This window comes from Pristis pectinata, chromosome 2 (genome assembly GCF_009764475.1).
Source record: "Pristis pectinata isolate sPriPec2 chromosome 2, sPriPec2.1.pri, whole genome shotgun sequence".
Lineage (NCBI taxonomy): Eukaryota > Metazoa > Chordata > Chondrichthyes > Rhinopristiformes > Pristidae > Pristis > Pristis pectinata.
In genome coordinates, this window is record NC_067406.1 from 40,806,982 (window position 1) to 40,830,733 (window position 23,752).

The 23,752-nt window shown below is 43.2% G+C and overlaps 1 protein-coding gene across 1 annotated transcript in view; it reads left to right on the plus strand.

Annotated features, from left to right (window-relative positions):
- Window positions 1-23,752, plus strand: part of LOC127580669 (unconventional myosin-X) — a 139,625-nt gene that overhangs the window by 8,918 nt on the left and 106,955 nt on the right. The window contains exons 2-4 of the mRNA XM_052034353.1: window positions 10,331-10,396; window positions 11,415-11,545; window positions 16,106-16,208. Of these exons, the coding sequence (XP_051890313.1) occupies window positions 10,331-10,396; window positions 11,415-11,545; window positions 16,106-16,208 (300 nt within the window). The remainder of the gene's footprint in view (window positions 1-10,330; window positions 10,397-11,414; window positions 11,546-16,105; window positions 16,209-23,752) is intronic.

Genomic DNA, 23,752 nt, shown 5'->3' on the forward strand with positions numbered 1-23,752 from the left:
GCCTCTATTTGTGCTCTTTTCCGCAAGTGGAGTCATTTTCTCTGCATACACTTTATGATAACCCTTAACAATTTTAAAAACCTCAATTAGATTGCTCCTAAATTGCCTTTCTTTTCCCCCAAGAGAAACAAGACCCAGTTGGAATAGCCTGCTTAAAAGCACCACACGATTTCCCAAGAGTAATGGCCACTTAGACAGGGGTCCAGGAGGGCGAAGCTAATTTTTTTTTCCCAAGTGGACATTTTAGGAGAGTAGGAGAAAATAAGAACACAATAAGGTAGGGGCAGGAGTAGGAGTAGTAGCCCCCTCAAGCCTGCCTGCCATTCAATATGGTTGTGGGGCCTCAACTCCTTTTCTGTACTCATTCCAAACAGCTCTCAATCCCCCAATCTTTCTTTCAAAAATTTTTTTACCTTCTTTTTAAATGCATCCAGTGATTTTTTTTTTTGCCCTCCCAACCCTCTCAGGTAGAGAATTCCAAAAAGCCCCACACATACTTTGTCTAAATGACTGCCCACCTCCCCCATCTTGTAACTCTGTCTCCTCAAACACTCCCAATATCTTCTATGTCTTGCCCCTTAAGATCATTATGTTTTAGTGGGATCACCCATCCTTCTCTTAAACTGAACTTTCTTAGCCACCTGTGATAAGACAACACTCTCATTCCCAGGAATCGGCTAGTGAATCACTTCTGAACTGCGTCCAATCCCAGTATATCCCTCCTTAAATAAGGGAATCAAAACCATAAACAATTCTTCCCGTATGGCCCCACTAGAACCTTGTACAATTGTAACAATACTTCTCTTTCACTAAACTCTAACCCCTTTCTTGACTACTTGTTTCTCTTGCTTGCTAACTTTTTGTGATTCTCACACACACGTAGATCCCGCTACTGTCTTTTGCAATCCTTCTGCATTTGCATAATCTGCTTCCTCTTATTGAAGTACATGACCTCATGATTGGCTGTATTAAACTTTGTTTGCCAAGTTTCCTAGTCTTTGTGCATTCACTATTCTGTTACGGAGTCCAAATATCCTCATTGCAACATTCCCTCCCACCCATTTTTATGTCATCAGCAAACTTGGATACTTTGCACTCTGTGCCTTCCTCCCAAGTCGATGATGTAGACAGCAAATAAATAGGGGCCAAGAAATTGTTCTTGAGGCACTCCACTAATTACATCCTTCCGTCCTAAGAAACACCCATTTATTCTGACTCTCTGCCTTCTCTGTGACAAGCAGTCTTCAATATATGATAACACACTTCCCTCAATACAGTGACCTCTTGTGCACCAGCCTTTTCTGTGGCACCTTATCAAATGTCTTCTGGAAATTCAAATACACTATATCTACAAGTTCCCCAATTGACTCTGCTTGTTACAGTCTCAAAAAAACACTTGCAAATTTGTGAAACATGATTTTTCTTTCATGTTTTTTCTGTCTACATTGTAAGGAATTCAAAATATGAATGTTTGTGATTTGTCTGTCAGTTTTCTTCAGTTCTTGGTATATAGCTTGACGTTCTTGCATACTATTAGTTGTGAGACATGCATGAAGTGTTGCATTATGTTCAATTTAGGCTTTAAACATATCTAATCTAAACCACCTCTAAGCTTGATTTACCAAAATTGTTACCATTTGTAAACTGTACAAATTGATGAATTCTGTTTGATATACAAGTCCTGAATAGTCTGTGTAGTGTAATGTGATACAGTCTAAACAAGAATCTGATAAGCTCGACGTAGCATTTTAAAAGTTCTTTTTTTTAAAAAAAGTGTGGGTTGGGCAGGATTTATGATAGTGTCATAGAAGGAATTGGCAGCAATGCAGTCTCTGCTGAAAATTAAGATCAAAGTGCATATTGTTTGTTTGCAGCAATTTGTGGCCTGAGTATGGGTTCAAGAATTAACTTCTGACTAAATCTGTTTGTTATGAGGTAATTTTCTCCAACATGTTTAGTAATGAAAGTATTGGGTAATGTCTATTTTTATTATTTGTTTGCAATATATGTCCTATTAATACACATCTGTAGATTTTTCTGGAATCTTGATTGAATCACAACGCTTAATACTCGATGTCTCCTTTATGCTGGATCTTTTAACCATTATTGCAAAATGCTTTAGTAGGTAAATATTGATGCTAACACATTGTATAGTGGGTGAGGGAAAAGGGTGGGTCTGATGTAAGTTTGAGGAGGCTTTTGAAAGACTGATTAACCAGGTGGATGATATGGGGGGGGGGAAGAGTTCTTGAAACATCAGAAGGTCCAGTCAGTCCTGCTGATGACATTCAAAGGAAGCTAAAATCAAAAATGCAAAAGCTTTGTAAAAGATAAAAATGCAGATGTTGAATCTTCTGTGTTGGCATGGGAAGGTGCTGTGAGGAAGTGAATGAATGTTGGTGGAACTGGAAGAGTAAATCAGGAAGTTGAAGAGTCAGGGAAGGTGAAAATGTATCTGGAGGTGAAAATGCTGCTGAATGTGGAAGTTGGTCAGGTGGCCAGTGAAGATAAGAGGACTCACATCCTTGCTTTGTGGAAAATTTTTTGCTTTTTGATTAATATTGCCCTTTCCAAAGTTGTCCTCTCAGTCTTCTATGCTGCATGAGCAAGAACACTTGTGCTTCAGAAACCAGGTGTTCATCAGTGAATGCTTCTGTGTCCTAGCTTGCCAAGGTCAGGGTGTACATTTGTCTTGTTGACAACTTGTAAGACTTTTCTAAAGGGCATACCTTTTAGTGGGAAACCCACAGTTCTTCTGGTTCAGTGCAATTATAAAAACACCTCATTGGTCCATCTAGCATCTGCCTCCACTATTGGAGTGCAGTGGCTCCTGTGTGTATCTTACACTGCAAAAACTCTTCAAGATTTCTTCAGTAGCTTCTCAGTCCATTACATCCTCCATAGAAGGACAAGTGCAGGTGATTCAAGAACGTCGTATTCACTCCAAGTTGCACACCATCCTGACTTGGTGTCATCTCAGAGTTCCTTATTTCTTGCTGGAAGAAAATCCTGAAGCACCTTTCCTAACTGCTATACTCCGTTCATCTTGGGAACCATGGAGGTTCCAGAGAGGTTCACCATCAGTTCAAGAGCTATAAATTTTGCCCTTCCCAGTACAGCTCATCTCCTGAGAAGAAGCATTAAACTAAACAACTTATGAGATGCAAATGACACAAAAGTTACTAGATTCTAAAAGGACAATTTATCTAAATGTCCGTAGTATTTGAAACAAGGTCATTGAACTTGTGGCATAAATCAATACAAAGGGGTGTAGCGGTTGCTACCGTGGAATAAAACAATCCTCTACTCGGAGGATTGCCAAACAGAACTGGTTTATTTTCCCGCCTTGCGCGGGCCCTTTAAGGGAGAATGTTCCCGCCCAAAACAACCGGCAATGACGTAAGTCCTACGTCATCAGGACTTTCCCGCGCGCGGGTTCTCCCCGTCGCTCGGAAAGACGAGGCCCGCCGCCATCTTGGGCCTCGTCGCTCCGACGCCGCTCGACCCGACTGCCAAGCCGGTTCGCCCAACTAGATGGTGAGTCTCCACACAACCCCCCCCCCCCCCAGAACCGGCGAGACAGTCCCCAAAGTCCGTGGGCTGTGCCAGCTGCTGCTTAGGGGGGCGGCCTCTGTGTCGCGGCGTGGCAACCTCGACAGGCTGTTGCAGATCCAAATGGGCTGGTTTGAGGCGGTCCGCCGTGAAAACCTGTTCCCTGTCTCCAATGTCCAAAATAAAAGTGGATCCGTTATTCCGTATGACTCGGAACGGTCCCTCATATGGTCGTTGCAATGGCGCCCGAGGTGTGCCCCTGCGAACGAAAACAAACTTACAGTCCCGTAGTTCCTTGGGCTGGCAGGATGGGGCTTGACCGTGCCGTGAGGTGGGAATCGGGGCCAAGGCGCCAAGCTTCTCGCGCAGTCTTTGTAGGACTGCTGGGGGTTGTTCCCCTTGGTCCCAAAGGGCAGGTATGAAATCCCCGGGGACAACTAGTGGCGCCCCGTATACAAGCTCAGCTGACGAAGTGCGGAGGTCTTCTTTGGGGGCAGTGTGTATGCCGAGCAGGACCCAAGGCAGCTCGTCAACCCAGTTAGGACCCTTCAGGCGGGCCATCAAGGCCAATTTCAGATGGCGGTGAAAACGTTCCACCAACCCGTTTGATTGAGGATGGTAGGCCGTGGTGGTGTGCAGCTGCGTCCCTAGCAGGTTCGCTAATGCAGCCCAGAGACTGGAAGTGAATTGGGTGCCTCTGTCTGAAGTGATGTGGGCTGGAACGCCAAAATGTGAGACCCAAGTTGTGAGCAGCGCCCGGGCGCAGGAATCAGTTGTGATGTCAGCCAGGGGGGTTGCCTCAGGCCACCTCGTGAACCGGTCCACGATGGTAAGGAGGTTCCGGGCTCCTCTTGAAACCGGCAGAGGGCCCACGAGGTCGATGTGTATGTGGTCGAACCTCCTACAGGTAGGCTCGAACTGCTGTGGTGGGACCTTGGTGTGTCGCTGGATTTTTGACGTCTGGCAGTGCGGACAAGTCCTGGCCCACTCACTGACCTGTTTGCGCAGGCCATGCCAGACAAACTTGCTGGCGACCAGTCGGACAGTAGATCTGATGGACGGGTGCGCCAACCCATGTACCGAGTCAAAAACGCGTCTCCGCCAGGCTGCAGGGACTATAGGGCGGGGCTGACCAGTCGCAACGTCGCAAAGTAGGGTCCGCTGACCTGGACCAACCAAGAAATCTCGGAGCTGCAGACCCGAGACTGCGGTTCTGTAGCTGGGCAGTTCATCGTCGGCTTGCTGTGCGTCAGCTAGGGCCGTGTAGTCGACACCCAAGGATAGGTTGTGGATGGTTGGTCTGGAAAGTGCATCAGCAACGACATTATCCTTTCCGGAGACATGTTGGATGTCAGTTGTGAACTCAGAAATGTAGGATAAATGTCTCTGCTGACGAGCTGACCAGGGATCGGAGACTTTGGAGAAGGCAAAGGACAGAGGCTTATGATCGGTGAAAGCGGTGAAAGGCCTGCCTTCTAGAAAGTATCGGAAATGCCGGACCGCCAGATACAGCGCTAGAAGTTCCTGATCAAAAGCGCTGTTCTTCAGTTCGGGCGGTCTAAGGTGCTTGCTGAAAAATGCCAAGGGTTGCCAGCAGCCTTCGAGTAGCTGTTCCAGTACCCCACCCACTGCGGTGTTGGACGCGTCTACCGTGAGGGCAGTCGGGATGTCAGTCCTGGGGTGTACCAGCATCGTGGCGTCTGCCAGGGTGTCTTTGGCTTTAACGAAAGCAGCCGCAGCCTCGTCAGTCCAGGTGATGTCCTTGCCCTTACCAGCCAGCAGCGAGAACAGAGGGTGCATGATACGGGCTGCTGCAGGGATGAAACGATGGTAAATGTTGACCATCCCAAGGAATTCCTGTAGGCCTTTGACTGTGTCGGGGCAGGCAAAATGGCGGATAGCATCCACCTTGGCGGGTAAGGGTGTTGCCCCGTCGCTGGTGATTTTGTGGCCGAGGAAATCGATAGAGTCAAGTCTGAATTGGCACTTGGACGGGTTAATCGTGAGGCCGAAATCGCGGAGGCGGGAATACAGCTGGTGGAGGTGGGAAAGGTGTTCCTGGTGGTTACGGCTGGTGATCAGTATGTTGTCCAAGTAAATGAACACGAAGTCCAGGTCTCGGCCTACCGCGTCCATCAGCCGCTGGAAGGTCTGCGCGGCGTTCTTAAGGCCGAACGGCATCCGAAGGAATTCGAACAGGCCGAATGGGGTGATAATCGCAGTTTTGGGGACGTCATCCGGATGGACCGGGATTTGGTGGTATCCCCTAACGAGGTCCACTTTGGAAAAGATGCGGGCTCCGTGTAAGTTCGCTGCGAAGTCCTGGATGTGAGGGATGGGATAGCGGTCCGGGGTGGTGGCGTCATTCAGCCTGCGGTAGTCGCCGCAGGGCCTCCACCCTCCGGTGGCTTTGGGGACCATGTGCAGGGGGGAGGCCCAGGGGCTGTCTGACCTGCGAACAATCCCCAGCTCCTCCATGTGACGGAACTCTTCCTTTGCCAGGCGGAGCTTGTCTGGAGGTAATCGTCGTGCTCGGGCATGAAGGGGTGGCCCTGTGGTAATGATGTGGTGTTGTACCCCGTGTGTGGGCCTAGAATTTGTAAACGAAGGTGCCAAAATCGATGGGAATTCGGCTAGGAGCTTGGCGAAATCGTCACCAGAAAGGGAAATGGAGTCCAGGCGCGGGGCTGGTGGGCTGATTTCTCCCAGGGGATAGGTCCGGAGAGTACTAGAGTGGACTAACCGCTTCCTTCGCAGGTCGACCAACAGGTTGTGGGCCCGAAGGAAATCGGCTCCTAGGAGTGGTCGGGTGACGGTGGCAAGGGTAAAGGTCCAGGTAAAACCGCTGCCGCCAAAGTGTAATTGAAGCGTATGGGTGCTGAAAGACCGTATCGTTGTACCGTTGGCGGCATTGAGTAGAGGACCTGGTGGCCTGTCACGAGTGTCACGGCCTGTCGGGGGCAAAATACTGACCTCCGCTCCAGTATCAACGAGGAAACGCCGTCCAGATTTCTTGTCCTGAACGAAGAGGACGCTCTGTCGGCGGCCAGCCGCTGTAGCCATCAGCGGCGGCTGGCCCTGGCGTTTCCCTGAAACTTGCAGGGTGGGCGGCATCGACGGGCCTCCGCACCCCACCTCTGATGGTAGAAGCACAGCTGGTCACCCGTGTCATCGTCTGCGTTCCTGGGGTGTGGCTGCTCGGTTGCTGGGGCTGGGCGAGGCGGGCGTTGGGCTCGCGGCCTGGTGATTTGACTGACGGACGAACCGCTCTCGCGCTTGGCCCTCCACAGGACATCTGCCCGGGCGGCCACCTCACGGGGGTTGCTGAAGTCGGCGTCAGCTAACAATAAGTGGATGTCATCAGGGAGCTGTTCGAGGAAGGCCTGTTCGAACATCAGGCATGGCTTGTGTCCCTCGGCCAATGCCGGCATCTCATTCATTAGGGCGGATGGGGATCTGTCCCCCAGGCCATCCAGATGAAGCAGGCGGGCGGCGCGCTCACGACGGGAGAGGCTGAAGGTCCGGATCAAAAGGTCTTTGAAAGCCGGGTACTTATCTTCCTCCGGAGGCGACTGGATGAAGTCTCCAACCTGGGCGGCTGTCTCCTGGTCCAGAGAGCTAACCACATGGTAGTTCTTCGTGGAGTTGGAGGTGATCTGCTGAAGGTGGAATTGCGCTTCGGCCTGGTCAAACCAGACGCTGGGCCGAAGTGTCTAAAAGGTGGGCAGCTTGAGGGCCACTGCGTTGGCTGCTGCGCTGTCGTCCATTTCGCGGGTCCAAAAGCCGTTTGGACCGTCGGGGTCACCAATGTAGCGGTTGCTACCGCGGAATAAAACAAGACTCTACTCGGAGGATTGCCAAACAGAACTCGTTTATTTTCCCACCTTGCGCGGGCCCTTTAAGGGAGAATGTTCCCGCCCAAAACAACCGGCAATGACGTAAGTCCTACGTCATCAGGACTTTCCCGCGCGCGGGTTCTCCCCGTCGCTCGGAAAGACGAGGCCCGCCGCCATCTTGGGCCTTGTCGCTCCGACGCCGCGCGACCCGACTGCCGAGCCGGTTCGCCCGACTAGACGGTGAGTCGCCACAGGGGTATGATTTAGTGGCCATTATAGAAACATGGTTGCACTGTGGAGATGATTGGGAATTAAATATCCGAGGGTATTGGGTAATATGGAAGGATAGGCAGGAAGGTTAGGGAGGTGGGGTAGCGCTCTTAATTAAGGATGAGATCAGGGTGATAGTGGGAGATTATATAAGATTAAAGAGCAGAATGTTGAGTCTATCTGGGTAGAGATTAGGAACAGTAAAGGGAAAAAAGGCACTGGTGGCAGTTGTCTATAGGCCACCGAATAATAACATTTCAGTGGCACAGGCAATAAGCCAAGAAATATCTGATGCATGTAAGAATGAAACGGCAGTTGTCATGGGGTACTTTAACTTCCACATAGATTGGGTGAATCAAGTTGGTCGAGGCAGTCTTGAGGAGGACCTCATAGAATATATCTGTGATAGCTTTCATGAACAGCTTGTTAGTGAACCTACAAGGGAAAATGTTATCTTGGATCTGGTCCTGTGCAATGAGATAGGTCAAGTTAATAATCTTGTAGTTAGGAAGGAGTGATCATAGTATGACTGAACTTCTCATACAAATGGAGGGTGCAATAGTTTGATCTAAAATCAGTGTATTATGCCTAAACAAGGGAGACTACAACGGGATGAGGGAGGAGTTGGCTAGCATAGACTGGGAATACAGGCTATATGGTGGAACAGTTGAGGAACAGTGGAAGACTTTCAAATAGATTTTTCATGGTGCTCAACAAAAGTATATTCCAGTTAAAAGCAGGGACAGTAAGGGTGGGGAGAGCCAGCCTCTGGTAACTAAGGAAATAAAAGAAGGCTTCAAGCTAAAGGCTTTGACTATTTTGTGTTGGTCTTCATGGTGGAGGACATGTCTAACGTGCCAAAGAGAGATGTCTCAATGGGAGGTGAGAACCTCGATACAATCGCTGTCACTAAAGAGATAGTGATGAGCAAACTAGTGGGCCTAAAGGCAGACAAGTCCTCAGGTCCTGATGGGATGCATCCCAGGGAACTGAAAGAAATGGCGGAACTTGTAGTATAGGTGTTTGTGATAACTTACCAAAATTCTCTGGACTCCAGGCAGGATCAGCAGATTGGAAGACGGAATATCATGCCACTGTTCAAAAAAGGATATAGGCAGAAGGCAAGTAACTATTGGCCAGTTAGCTTAACGTCTGTAGTTGGGGAAAATGCTCAAAGCTCTCAATAAGGAAGAAATAGCAAGACATCTGTATAGAAATGGTTACATCAGGCAGATACAGCATGGATTCAGAAAGGGCAGATTCTGTTTGATAGACTTACTGGAGTTCTTTGAGGATACAATGAGTGCAGTGCATAGAGGGGAACAGGTGGATGTTGTATACTTGGATTTCCAGAAGGCATTCAATAAGATGTCACATAAAAGACTTATCCATAAGATTAGATGCATGGAGTTGTGGGTAATGTATTGGCATGGATAGAGGATTGGTTAACCAATAGAAGGCGGAGAGTTGGGATAAATGGGTGTTTCTCTGGTTGGCAATCAGTGGAGAGCGGAGTGCTGCAGTGGTCAGTGCTGGGCCTGCAACTGTTCACAATATACATTAATGATTTGGAAGAGGGGACAAAGTGTAGTGTATCTAAGTTTGCTGATGACACTAAATTGAGCGGAAAAGCAAATTACACAGAGGATGCGGAGAGTCTGCAGAGAGACATAGATAGGTTAAGTGAGTGGGCAAGGGTCTGGCAGATGGAGTACAATGTTGGTAAATGGGAGGTCATCTACTTTGGAAGGAAAAATAGAAGATCAGATTATTATTTAAATGGTGAAAGATTGCAGCATGTTGTTGTGCAGAGGGACTTGGGAGTGCTTGTGCCTGAATCGCAATAGGTTGGTTTGAAGGTGCAACAGGTTATCAAGAAGGCAAATGCAATGTTGTCGTTCATTGCTAAAGGGATTGAATTTAAGCTGGGAGGTTATGCTGCAACTCTACAGGGTACTGGCAAGGGCGCACCTGGAGTACTGTGTGCAGTTCTGGTCTCCTTACTTGAAGGACATACTGGCTTTGGAGACGGTGCAGAGGAGGTTCACCAGGTTGATTCTGGAGATGAGGGGGTTAGCCTATGAGGAGAGATTGTTGCCTGGAATTCAGAAAAATGAGAGGGGACCTTATAGAAACATATATAAAATCATGAAAGGGATGAATAAGATAGAGGAAGGAAAGTTGTTTTCACTGGTAAGTGAGACAAGAACTAGGGGACATAGTCTTGAGATTTGAGGGAATAGATTTAGGATGGAGATGAGGAGAAATTGCTTTTCCCAGAGAGTAGTGAATCTGTGGAATTCTCTGCCCAGAGAAGCAGTAGAGGCTACCTCATTAAGTATATTTAAGACACAGATAGATTCTTGTATAGTAGGGGAATTTAGAGTTATGGGGAAAAGGCAGGTAGGTGGATGTGAGTCCACGGCCAGATCAGCCATGATTTTATTGAATGGTGGAGCAGGCTCGATGGGCCAGATGGCCTACTCCTGCTCCTGAATTTATGTTCTTACTTCCCTCTTTTCTTCCTCTCTTACTTTTCTTCTCCAGGATCTAGGGCATGGATATTATTTTACTTTTTTTTGCCTTTCTTTTAACAATGGTAATATTCAGAAGAGTAGTACTTTGAAAATGTGTGTACGTTATCTGATTTATTCTCTTTTAATTTTTTTTAGTCTTACATTGGAGATATTCTAGTTGCCATCAATCCTTTCAAGTATTTGCCCTTGTATGAAAAATCGGTAGGTACTAATTTTATTTTACATAAAAATCAGCTGAAATTGTTAATTAAACCCTAGTTTTATGAAGGTGAAGCTAATTAAATTTGAAAAAATATTGTGCTAATTATTCATGTGATTATTATTCTGCTTTATCAATTTCTATGTAGAAGTAAATGACTGCAGTTACATCATGTTACATTGAATTTTTTACTTTCATTTCAAACTGGCTCTTGACACAGGTTGATACTTCATCTGAGTTGTTTAAAAAAACAAAAAATGGAATCTTTCAAACAGTTGGTTGTGCCCCAAAAGTCAAGTCCTCAACTTCAATTGGATTTGCATAAGATGATATTGAATTTTGAGAGTCAGAAATTCCTATGTAAAACGGCATTAAATTTAATATTCATCCTATTACATAAGAAACTTTAACAGGGGTTTATACATTGTGCATTGTGCTACAAGATTACATGGGGTAATGGTTGATGATTTTCATTCACTCTGAATTAAGGTTACAGCTAGACTTGGTTCTTTTTTGAAAAAAAATTGATTTATTATGTTTTTGTTTATTATTGGCTTGGCTTTGAAAACAAAGATAGGGAAGCCAAACAAAATTGTATTGTGGAGACCTGGAAATGATAGGAGCAGTGACTTTGGGAGCATTGAGGAAGAGAACAATGAGTGATCCAGAGTGTAAGCAGTGAAGGGAATTATACAAGCATGGTTACTTGGCTTAAGTAGGTTCTTTAAGAAGGGTAGAGTGAGGATTTTGAGCCATTTTCAAATTAAGATACAAATCCATGCATTCAACATTTTTGCTTCTGCCTCGCATGCCTGAAGTGCAAGAATTTGAAGAGCAAAAGCAGGCTGCTTTTTTCTGAATTAGCTAAAGTTTGTGCAGGAAAATGTAAGTGAGCCCAACTATCATAGGAAATAATGCATTTTTTTTGTGATTAAATGTGCATATTGACCTTAATGTTGCAGCATTTTCATAAACCCCCAACAAAATGTCATTTTAACAATTTCTTGTTTCTGTTATCAGGAATCGGAAAAGTACAGAAGTTGTTCAAAAGATAGCCTACCTCCACATATTTTTGCAGTGGCAGATCGTGCCTATCAATCAATGTTGGGTCGCTTAGCCACTGGCCCTAAGAACCAGTGCATTGTCATTAGGTAAGAATATAATGAGAAATTTTGAGAACTGTTTTCTAAGATAATGGCCCAAATCTTTTACAGAATTGCTGGTAATTCCATGCAGAAAGCCAGGTGTTTACCTATGTAACTGTATGGAAGTTGAGGTTTCTTGCACAGACCTCCAGGGTCTAATGATGGAGCAGAAGCTACAGCCATTTCCCAGGACACTGAACTATGTCAGCTTAGACCTGACATCAAAGCAACAAGACCCATCATTTGAATGTAGATGGCTGTGAGGGAGAAGGTGAAATGTAGTGTAATTCACACTTTTCATTTAACTAAATTAATTTCAATGTATTGTGTTTTGCGTGTTTTCAAGTGACTTACTTAAATGTAAATTATTTAAATATTATGATTAATTTTTAATAAACCTTGTATGTTTGAATGTCAGAGAGATTCACAAACACTATTGTTCTCTGGCTTTCAGTTTAGAGTGGGGTCATAAGCTCTATCAAAACATCTAGGTGAAGTTTTATAATCAGATGACTCTGAACTGCCCAGGAACTTGTAGATCATGGGAGCTGGAGGAAGTTTATTTTGTTGGACTTACTCAAGTGAGTTGAGCAGATGGGTGACTGGTGAGCTTGGGTGGCTTGGGCTCAGTGGAACATGTGTAGATCTTCCACAGAAGATGACAGTTTTGTAAGTGATGCAGCCAAAATTACAGGCAACGCATTGACCTGGAGCTTTTCCTCGGCAGGGCTTCTTTTTTTTCTCAGCACAATTTGCCTAAATTTGGCCAAACCAGCCTAAATGGTTGTGAAATTTTGACTGCTGGACTTTAAGCACAAATTGAATCTCTATGGTCTTTTGCCCACACCTGGCTTATCTCCAATCAATGACTCATCGTTGTGTATTTCACCTAATTTTTGATCATTTGTAGGTCCTTGAGGAGGTTCTCAAAGTTGAGCTTTTTTTGTGCAAAAAAAAAGGCATGTGTTGAAAGTGCTTGAATGTAATTTTTAATTTACTAAAATTGACAATGCTTATTTTTAATGTTAACCTATCTTCAGCTGAGATCAAACCATACCAAGTTATTATCGTTAAATTTATCAAGGAGCGAGCTGCACAAACTCAAAGAAAACTTTTCAAAACTAGCACCATTTGTACTAGAAACGATCCTTTTGACCTTCTAATTATAATAATTTCCAAGCAGTTACAATCACTGAGGATTGGTCTTGAACACTGTAAATGAGCTTTCTAATACAAGTTGGGATTTTGAATTATTTGTTTTGTTTACTTATTTGGTCCCAAATCTTGGGCATGGGCATTAATCTAAATTTAGAATCTGATCTAACCATTGTCAATCCAAACTTGACCTGAGCTGAGTACTTGTAATTTGTTCACTATTTGACCACTTGCAGAAAACAAATCTTTTCCCTCTCACCTTAAACCTATGCCCTTTTTAGTTCTTGATTCCCCAACCCTGGGAAAAAGACTGAATGCATTCACCATATCTATGCCGTCATGATTTTATACACCTCTATAAGATCACCTCTCAATCATCTATGCTCCAAGGGAAAAAGACCTAGCCTGCCTAGCCTCCCTCAAGTCCTGGCAGCATCTTTGTAGATCTTTTCTGCATACTTTCCTGTGTAATAACATCTTTCTTATAGCAGAGTGACCAAAACTGAACACAGTACTCCAAGTGAGGCTTTACTAGCATCTTGTACAACTGCACCATGACCTCTCAACTTCTATACTCAATGCCTTGACTGATGAAGACCAGCATGCCAAAAACCATCTTCATCGCCCTCTCTACCTGAGATGCCACTTTCAGGGAACCATGTACAAGTACTCCAAGGTCTTTCTGTTCCACAACACTCCCCAGGGCCCTACCATTCACTGTGACAGACCTATCTTGATTTGATTTTCCAAAGTGCTATACCTCACACTTATCTGAATTAAACTCCATTTGCCATTCCTCAGCCCACATGCTCACTTGAGCAACATCTCACTGTAATTTTTGATAACCTTCTTCATTGTCCACTATAACACCTATTTTATTGTCATCTGCGAACTTACTAACCATGCCTTGTACACTCTCATTCAAATCATTGATATAGATGACAAACAACAATAGGGCCAGCACCACCCCCAGGCACACCACTAGTTGTGGGCCTCCAGTCCGAGAAACGGCCTTTCACCTCTGCTTCCTACTGTCAAGCTAGTTGTGTATCCAATTAGCCAGGTCTGTCTGGATTCCATGCAACCTAACCTTCCAGAGCAGCCTACCATGTGGAACCTCATCAAAGGCCTTACTGAAGTCCATATAGACCACATCTACTCCCCACCTTCATCAACCTACTTGGTCACGTCATCAAAAAAAACTCAAGTTCGTAAGATATGATCTCCTACACACAGGCCATGCTGACTACCCTTAATCAACCCATGGCTTTCCAGATGCATGTACATCTTATCCCTCAGAATCCTCTTCAGTAACTTGCCTACCACAGATGTTAGACTTGGTCTATAGTTCCTGGGTTTTTTTTTTTGCAGCTCTTCTTAAATAAAGGCACAACATTTGCTACCCTCCAATCTAGCAGCACCTCACCTGCAGCTGACGATAATGCAAACATCTTAGCTAGGGCTCCCACAATTTCTTCTCTAGCCTACAACAATATTCTTTGATAAACCTGGTCAGGCTCTGGAGATTTGTACGTTTTAAGACATCCAGCACTATCCCCAAGACCTCTCCATTAACTTTCCCTAGTTCCAAAGTCTTTGTCTTTGTCCATGGTAAAAACAGGAGAAATATTCATTGAGGACCTTGCCCATCTCCTGTGGCTTCACACTTAGATGTCCACTTTGGTCTTTGAGGGGCCTTATTCTCTCTCTAGTTACTCTTTTTTTTCCCTTAATATACTTATAAAATCTCTTTGGGTTCTCCTTAATCTTCTCTGCCAAAGCTACCTCATTCCCCTTTTTGCCCTCCTGATTTCCTTCTTGAGTATGCTCCTGCATCCCCTATACTCCAGGGATGCACTTGATCCCAGCTGCCTGTACCTGACCCATACCTCCCTTTTCCTGGCCAGGGCTTCTATCTCTTGTCATCCAGGGTTCACTACTTCTACCAGCCTTGCCCTTCACTCTAACAGAAACATGTAGACCTTGAGTCTCACTATCTGACCTTTAAAAGCCTCCCACTTGCCAGAGATCACTTTACCCACAAACAACCTACTCCATTCAGCCTTTGCAAACTCCTATCTCATACTGTCAAAACTTGCCTTGTGTCAACTGTGGAGCAGTTCTGTCCATTTCTATAACTATTTTAAAACTAACAGAACTATGGTCATTGGCCCCAAAGTGCTTCCCCCCCCCCCCCCCCCCCACTTTCACTTTAGTCACTTGCCCCACCCTGTTACCCAAGAGTAGGTCGAGCTTTGCCCTCTCCCTAGTAGGGCCCTCTTTACATCGCCTGAGGAAACCTTCCTGAACGCACTTAAATTCCACCCTATCTAAGCCCTTAACAGTATGGCAGTCCCAGTCTAATGTTAGGAAAGTTAAAATCCCGCACTATGACAACCCTATTATTCTTGCAATTGTCTGCAATATCTCTGTATATTTGTTCTTCTAATTTCCTTTGACTATTTGGGGGCCTATAATACAACCCCAATGAGGAGATCATCTCCTTCTTATTTCTTGGCTCTACCTATAAAGTCATGATTCTTCAGTAATTTCACCTCAATAGGTTACTTTGTAAGTGTGGTAAGTGGCTGGGACAATAGTGGCTTGTTGACCTACTGCCTCTCTCGGTAAATGACTGATCTTCAAACCACAGGAAAGTTTGTGTGTGGTCAGAAATACCTCATTAGTGCAGTACGTGGGTGCATATTCTAGATTCAGACCATGTACCAAGTTAGGGGAGACAAGAGACTGCAGATGCTGGAATCTGGAGCACCAAACTACGTGCTGGAGGAACAGCGGGTCATGCAGCATCTGTGGGAGGACTAATGCAGGGTTTCGACCTGAAATGTCGACAACTTCTTTCGTCTCACACATGCTGCATGACCTACGGAGTTCCTCCAGCATATTGTTTGTTGTTCCATGTACCAAATTATGCAATGATATAAAACATTTGAATGCATCAAGTGTAAGATGGCAGTCCACTGGACACCCAGGATACAGTTGAGTAGGTTTGATTCAGTGACATTGGACCATTATCTAGTAAAGATACAGTTAAAGTGAGCTTTTAGTGTGTATTGAGTAAAGGAGACCAATTTTGAATGTGGTCCTTTCCAGTATTCCTGTTTTCTACTTTCCAGTATTGCTGTTCGCCTTCCACTGTGTGTAGATCTAGTAGGGTATTACAGTATGATTTCATAGTCCTCTTCGAACATTTGCTTCATGATTTGAATTCTCTTGGTTCCACTTAGATGATGCACCATTAATTTACCCATTGAATAAACTGGAATTTCATATTTCTGTAAATTTTCATTGTTATATTCAAATTCTTACTCTAATTTTAATGCTGGCCACGTATGAAGCAATTAAAAGCAAAAAGCATAACTTAAGTTTGATTCTGTTTTGAATTCACAGTGGGGAAAGTGGTGCTGGAAAAACTGAGAGTACTAAGCTCCTGCTGCGACAGATCATGGAACTCTGCAAAGGAAACTCTCAATTAGAGCGACAGGTTCTGCAGGTAAGAAACTAATAATGACAAGCTGCTTGACATTGCTTTCCCTTGTAACAAAAAGCTTTGCTAAATCCAGACTGAACTGAGAATTCTTTGCTCTTATTGCCAGAAAAAAGGGTTTAAGTAAGCAAACATGTCAAACAGATGAGTAGATGGATCAATGGACATGGTTGTTGTTCATTTTATTATTGCTCAATAATTACCTTTCAATTTCTTGTGTTAAATTCCTATAGAAGTTTATTGCTGTTGTGGTGTGGCAGTACATTTCCTTATTATTACCATGTATATTGTTTACTCTGCGAGCTTCATGCAAACAAGGAATTTCATTGCACCCTGGTGTACATGACAGTAAACCAATCTGAATGAAATTACTATGAATTTGTCATTCATGGAGCTTCGTAAAGGTAGCTTGTACAGGACTATTACTTTTAACAAAAAATAAAGAAGTTGCCCTGATGACTCGGTTGGTCTAAATGATGGAGAAGCTTCTAAAACCTGAGGAATGTGGAAGTGCTCTGATATCTTGGTTGAGCTGTCTCAGGTTCAATCCGACCCACTGCCTGCATTCAGCCCCTAGGATAGTACTGTAGTCATGCTTGCCTGCTGCAGTACCTGCAAGGCCAATTGTACTGGAGATCTCCACTCCATGTCCTCCTGCAGGGTGGAGCAAGTCCTGGGCAGTGGAACCTGAGATTCTGATTCCAGCACTGCCTTGGACACTATACTGATATGTAGAGGCATTTATCCAAATAGATTCAAAATATTTTTGATATATTTAAAACAATAACAAATAACACATTTAATAAAATCTGCTAAAATAACTAAAAGAAATGTGAAATAATGGGGGGAAAAAAAATTAACAATGGTTGGCAATTACATTTGAATAAATGTGTTTACTGTGTGGCTGGCATAAAGCTAAAGGGCTGAGTGTGAATCCATTCTCTCAGCTCTTCACTGTCTGTTACCACCGCTGGACTTCAGCAGTGGAGGTGGTGATTAGCTGCAAGCGGTCTGTGATTATGTGCTTGACTATGGTGCAACATGAAGAAACCCTCAAATGTCACATCAGTGACATTTTATACCATGGAGTTGACTATTTCAACCGCATTCGTAAGAGGAAATGTAAACTAGACTTGCAAACTTGTCAAACATAGATGATTAGCTTCTAGCCACATGTCAACAATCATCACTAGTGTTGCCTGTTTCCATCTTTTGTAAGGTACTATACCTCTGCACTTACTCACTGGTGTACTGCTGTGACACTCACCAATGAGTTTCTTGCTTTAGACATGATGGTTCAAATGCATTTCTGTGTGGCCTCTCACCCGCTTCTCTAAATATATAGCCATGAAAATGGTGCTGCTCATGACTTGACTTGCACTGTCCAATTTGCCCATCATCTCCATACTTGATGACTTCATTAATATTAGCTTCTAGTTAAACAGTGGCTTTTTAAAACTCCCATCTGTATTTTCAGCAAAAGCAGATGCTGATGAAGTTCAACTCCACTTTCAATGTGGCAGCACAGCTTTTGGTCAATTGAAGAAAAAGGTATTTGAAGATTAAGACCTCCAGATCTAGCACAAAATTCGTGATCTACTGAGGCAAAGTCTTGCTCTCCAATATACTTCTGTGATCTGGACTGCCCACGGAAGGCATCACAAAGCACAGGAAAAATACCAACTGCACTGTCTTCTCAAAATCCCCAATGTCCCCAATATTGAAACCTTAGTAACACTCAGGAGGCATGTTTACCAGGCTACATCATTTGCTTGCCCAACACCAGATTCTTGAAGCTGATGCTTTATTCTATACTCTGTCATGGAAAGAGATTACCTGGTGAGAGAGGAAAAATGATCAAGGATGTGCATAAAGCCTCCTTGAAGAAATCCAATATCCCCACTGATCTCTGGGAATCTTGGGGCCCATAATGATACCAAGTTGAGAAAGAAAATTTGAACCCTATTGAGAACCTTGAGGCTATGCATCAGGAGCATACAGTGGTCCTTCGTGAATGGCAGAAAAGGAGCACACTACTCACAAACTGCCCATCTGCCCACTCTGTCGGCCACTGGCTGGCCCATGTGTGGGAGAATCTTGCAGTTCCCATATTGTCCGTGTCAGCCCACTCAGATTCCCCAGATGGCAGTGGAAGTAAGTCATCTTTGAATCCAAAGACTGCCTGAGAAAATGGGCATTCCTAACTAGTTAGTCCACAGTGAACACTGTTGCACTTTTTGGTGGCTGATTCACATATGAGCCAGATCCTGTTGTCGCGAAAGGATTGAGTATGTTCACTTTTACAGTAGCAGGACAATCAGAAGTGACAGTCCAGAATATGGAGACAAATGGAGGTGGCTCTTGCCCTGGTGATTTCTTCTAATGCTGAACAAGATAAATATGAACATTCTGTATTTGTTTAAAATAGGTGGAAGTTAGTGGATGTAAAGAGAAACAAGAGGTTAACTATTTATCTTTGTACTTTCTACAAATTCTGATGAGGGTAAATGCTTGAAATGTTAATGACCTTCCTGTTGGGCTGATTTATGTATTTCCTTTTTGTTTTACTCAGCATGGTTTAGGAACCTGGAATCTTCTGATTAATTGCATTGAAATTGAATTATGTCAGGTGTATTTTACATTTTAAAAAAATTGCACAAAGTATGATACTAAATTGATTTTACTCCGAGCTTTATTTTAAATTTAACAATACTTCAGAATTATCCTAATTGGCATTATCTGATGCAGTGATCATTAAATAATTACTTGCCAAGCAGTTATCCTGTAAGGAGAATAACAGAGACAGGTGGTATGATTTAATATTTAGAGAATTGAAGCTTTTTTTTTGCCTGTATTGTAAACTCGTGATTTTGGAGATTACAGGTTAGAGGAGGAAGGAACTTGAATTTGTAAAGCAGCTTTCATAAGTTCAGTAGGTCATAAAATAGTTTGCAGCTATTACAGTATAATCACTAATGTAAGTAACAAAATGCAGAAGCCAGTTTTTACCCAGCAAATCCCACAAATAAATGTAATAATGCCCAGGTAATCTTTTTTAGAAATGCTAGTTGAATGACAGATATTGGCTGGGTCACTGGAAAAACTCCTCTTTGAATAGGTCCATGATACCTTATACTTCCTCCTGAGAGATGAGATTAAAGTCTCATTGAAAGGCAACAATTCTAACAGTCCAGTACTTGTGCAGTACTGCACTTATTACAATCATTGTTTAAAAACTAAATAACTTCCACTTGTTGGTTTTACTCAACAGATACCACACTGTCCTCTGAAATGGAAGGGTACAAAATTTAGGCTGACTTCTAGTGTAGAACTACAGCAATGCTGTATTGTTGGCACATGGTTTGTATACACTAGCCTGTGAACCTATTTGTGTTAAGGAAGAGTAGGAAGGGTTCTTCTTTTCCTGGCCATGCTTCCCTCTGCATGGAAAAGAATAGATTACCTGGACTTCCACATACTGAGCGGATCCAGTTGACTGACATTTTTTCCTTTCGCCCTTCACCCCACAACTCCAAAGCAAAGGATCTGCATGCCTTGGAGGAGGGTGGTAGTGAGAAAGTTGGGCCATTTTAGGGAGTGGATAACTCTTGTTTATGGCTTCTACTATACAAGCGAACCTGCTATTATGGCCATTCACAAATTCACCCTTGTGGAATTCACAAATTGCCAATTTGAGGTACAGAATAATAAAATTTGTTCTCATAGAATTTAGGTGGGGGGTGGGGGGGAATAAATGAATTCAAAATTTTAAAAAATGGCAGATGACATTTAATCCAACCAAATGCGAGGTCTTGCACTTTGGGAGATCAAATGTAAAAGGACAGTACACTATTAATGGCAGGACCCTTAACAGTGTTGATGTGTGGAGGGATATTGAGGTCCATAGCTCCCTGAAAGTGGCTGCATAGGTTGATAGGGTGGTAAAGAAGGCATATGGCATGCTTGCCTTTATTCGTCGAGGCATTGAGTTCAAGAGTCAGGAAGTTATGTTGCAACTTTATAAACCTCTAGTCAGGCTGCATATGGAGTATTGTATTCCGTTCTGGTTGCTGCATTATAGGAAGTATGTGGAGGCTTTTGAGAGGGTGCAGAAGAAGTTTACCAGGATGGTGCCTGGATTTGAGGGCATGTGCTGTGAGGAGAGGTTGGATAAACTTGGGTTGTTTTCTCTGGAGTAAGGGAGGCTGAGCAGAGACCTGATAGAGTTTTATAAGATTATGAGAGCCATAGATAGACAGCCGGTATATTTTCTCCAGGGTTGAAATGCATGTATTTAAGATGAGAAGGGGTAAGTTCAAAGGAAATGTGTGGGGCAAGATTTTTTACACAGTAAGTGGTGGGTGCCTGGAATGCAATGCCAGGGATGGTAGTGGAGGCAAATGTGATAGAGGCGTTTAAGGTCTCTTAGATAGGCACTTGAATGTGCAGAGAATGGAGACATATGGACATCGTGTACGCAGAAGGGATTAGTTTAGTTAGGCATTTAATTACTAGTTTAATCAGGTCGGCACAACATTGTGGGCTGAAGGACCTGCTCCTGTGCTGTATAGCTTGCATTTCTTGATGTATGCACAGATGACACTAGTTCACTTTATGGAAAATTGTAATACGGATGGTTTTCTAGGAAAGTGCTCCCCCACCCCCACCCATCCCTTGGTAATGTGAGGATCACCTGTAATGAGAAAATTTGTAAGACATATTGTAGATTTTAAACTGATCTCAGCATGGAGTTGATACTCTTGTTTGACTATTGTATTCCTACTACCCAAGCTTTGCTACAAAAATGCTTAACAGGAAAAAGTAAATAGAAGGGAACTAGAGGACTCTGCCAGTATTGATGTTTGTGGTCTCGTCAACTAAGTTGGTCGTACAATAAATGTAAACCACTCCCTAATGCAGGCTGCTAATGACGATCTCTTATGCTTTGTGTACAATTGCACTTCAGTGATTGCCAACACAGTTCGAAGTATTGTGAGAATCTCATAATGGCTGATAGAAAATACGGATGTGTTATTTTCCTTTCAGATCAGCCAGTTAGTATAGTGAGCTAGTGAGTCAAACTCTTATGTTAGACTACCAAATGATGTCTATAATCTTTGCCTTTCTATCCTGCAGCTGATTTTGTGATCACTGACAAAAATATTTAAAAACCTGGGTTTTGAAACAATGATTGGCCCCATTATTTTCAACTGGCTTGCATACTTTCTGACTCCACTTTCCTGTTACTTGCACACATCTTTCTAACTCTTGTGATTTTTCCTCAGCAAACTTGCACATTCAGGTTTGATAAGACTTGATTTGAATGTTCTTTATATAAGTCCTTAGACTATTTGTTCTGATAAAATAGTTTTATTTTACTCTATTTACTCTCCCAAAACAGCAATTAGATTGATTTTCGTGCAAAGAAGAATCGGGCAGAAACCAGGCCTAACCCCTTGAAGATTTTCAATGGCAACTTCTCTCCTCGTTCTACCACCTTGCAGCCATTGGAACCTTTAACCATATTGCTGGCATGAATCTAAGAATGCTACTGAACATTTATTGCTTCCAAAGCCATGATTTGCCTGACAAAATGGCGAAGCATTGGTTCTGGTCACCTACCTATAGGAAAGATATCAATAAGCTTGAAAGCATGCAGAGAAAATTTACACTGATGTTGCTGGGACCTGAGTTACAGGGATAGGTTTAATAGGGAAGGACTTTATTCCCTGGAGTGCAGGAGAATGAGAGGAGATCTTATAGAAGTATACAAAGTTATGAGGGGTATAGATAGGGCGAATGCATGCAAGCTTTTTCCCCTCAGGTTGGGTGAGACTAGAACTAGAGGTCATTGGTTTAGGGTGAAAGGTAAAAATATTTAAGGGGAATCTGAGGGGGAACTACTTCACTCAGGTTGGTGTGAGTGGAATGAGCAGCCAGTGAAACTGGTGGATGTGGGCTCAGTTGTAACATTTAAGAGAAGTTTGGATAGCTACATAAATGAGAGAGATATGGAGGGCTATGGTTTGGGTGCAGGTAGATGGGACTAGGCAGAAAACTAGGCTGGCATGGACTGGATGGGCTGTAGGGCATGTTTCTGTGCTGTAGTGCTCTATGAGACATGAAATCCAATTTTGGCTCCTGGGCCCTCTGGTTGGGCACACTATAACCAAGCAGTGCCAATTCTGGGCATGTTTAAGTCCCTATTATTTTGAAATGCCTTTTATTTTTGAATAGCAGGGATTGTAAATGTATAATGTTGAAACTGTACCTTTTTGTTATTTCAAGATGCTGTCTGATCTGAAATTTTTCACAGTTATCGTGGGCATTTCAATCAGTAAACGTTCACTCTTTTGATGTGATGTTAACTTGATTATTTTACTGAAGACTGACTTCTTGAATCCAATAATATCCATTCACCTCCGTTCCTTTTGTAAATTCATGTGCCTTGCTCTTTAAAGTCAGATCTCTGCCTTTATCCCTAAGGAAAGGTCAGAATTCGACTCTGCTGTACTGTTCTGCCTTTTCAATTGTATTATTCACAGAGCAAATGTAGCTCCATCTTCTTTCAGTTGCTGCCCACTCTTGTATTTTTTCCTACTCCATACTTTTGCTTTAAATTTCTTCAATCTCACTTTATCTAGCCCTTTATATTTTTCTTCTGTTTACTTTTTAATGGTATTTTGTCTTCTATTTCACTTTCAGCTTTGATCTTCTGCGCTGGATCATAAGGTCACGGCTGTTTTTATTAAGAAATGATGCTGGGGCAGAGTACTAGATCCAGCTGGTTTCATATTCCCTGTATGAAGTAGTATAACAATCTTATAATATTTGCAGTTTACCCCAAGTGAATTTGTTGTGAAACAACATTTTTGGAATGTCCTGAGAATCTAGTAAGGTATAAGTCTTAAGTTCTTGGTCCACCTCATTAAATGTTTTAATGGTTGATGCTGTGTTTTTGATCAGCACTTTGAACTATCACATCACTATGCTGGGAAACTTGCAGTGCTTAGATATTGTTGAGTAGGGCAGAGCTACTTAATCAGTTTGTTGTATTGTCCAACTATTGAAAATAATGAATCAGCCATTCATGTCAAAATGTGTGCCTGTGATTTCACTCATTATATACTTGGAAAACATTTTCGAAAACTGAATTACGATACTTTATCATTGCATTGCTTTGCTTTGTTTGTCTGACAATTGAATATGTTGTCTAAATCATTCAAAGAGTTTTGTTCTTCTTTTGCTCTTCCACACTTTTATGGTTACTAACTCTCAGGAGGTCTGAAGAAACAAGGTATAGTCATTGACTTTGAAGTGGAACAAGACCATCTCTTTTTAATAGTAATTAAATAAAAAGACATCAGATTATAACTAATTAAATAAAGTAGGGATGCAGGATCAGGTGATGTTTTGTAGCTGCATAATGTGGCAGCTGGTGGACCCCATTGTGGTTCCTGGTGACCACATCTGCAGAAAGTGTTGGTTGCTTAAGGAACTCGGGCTCAAAGTTGATGACCTGGCATCTGAGCTTCAAACACTGATGTATC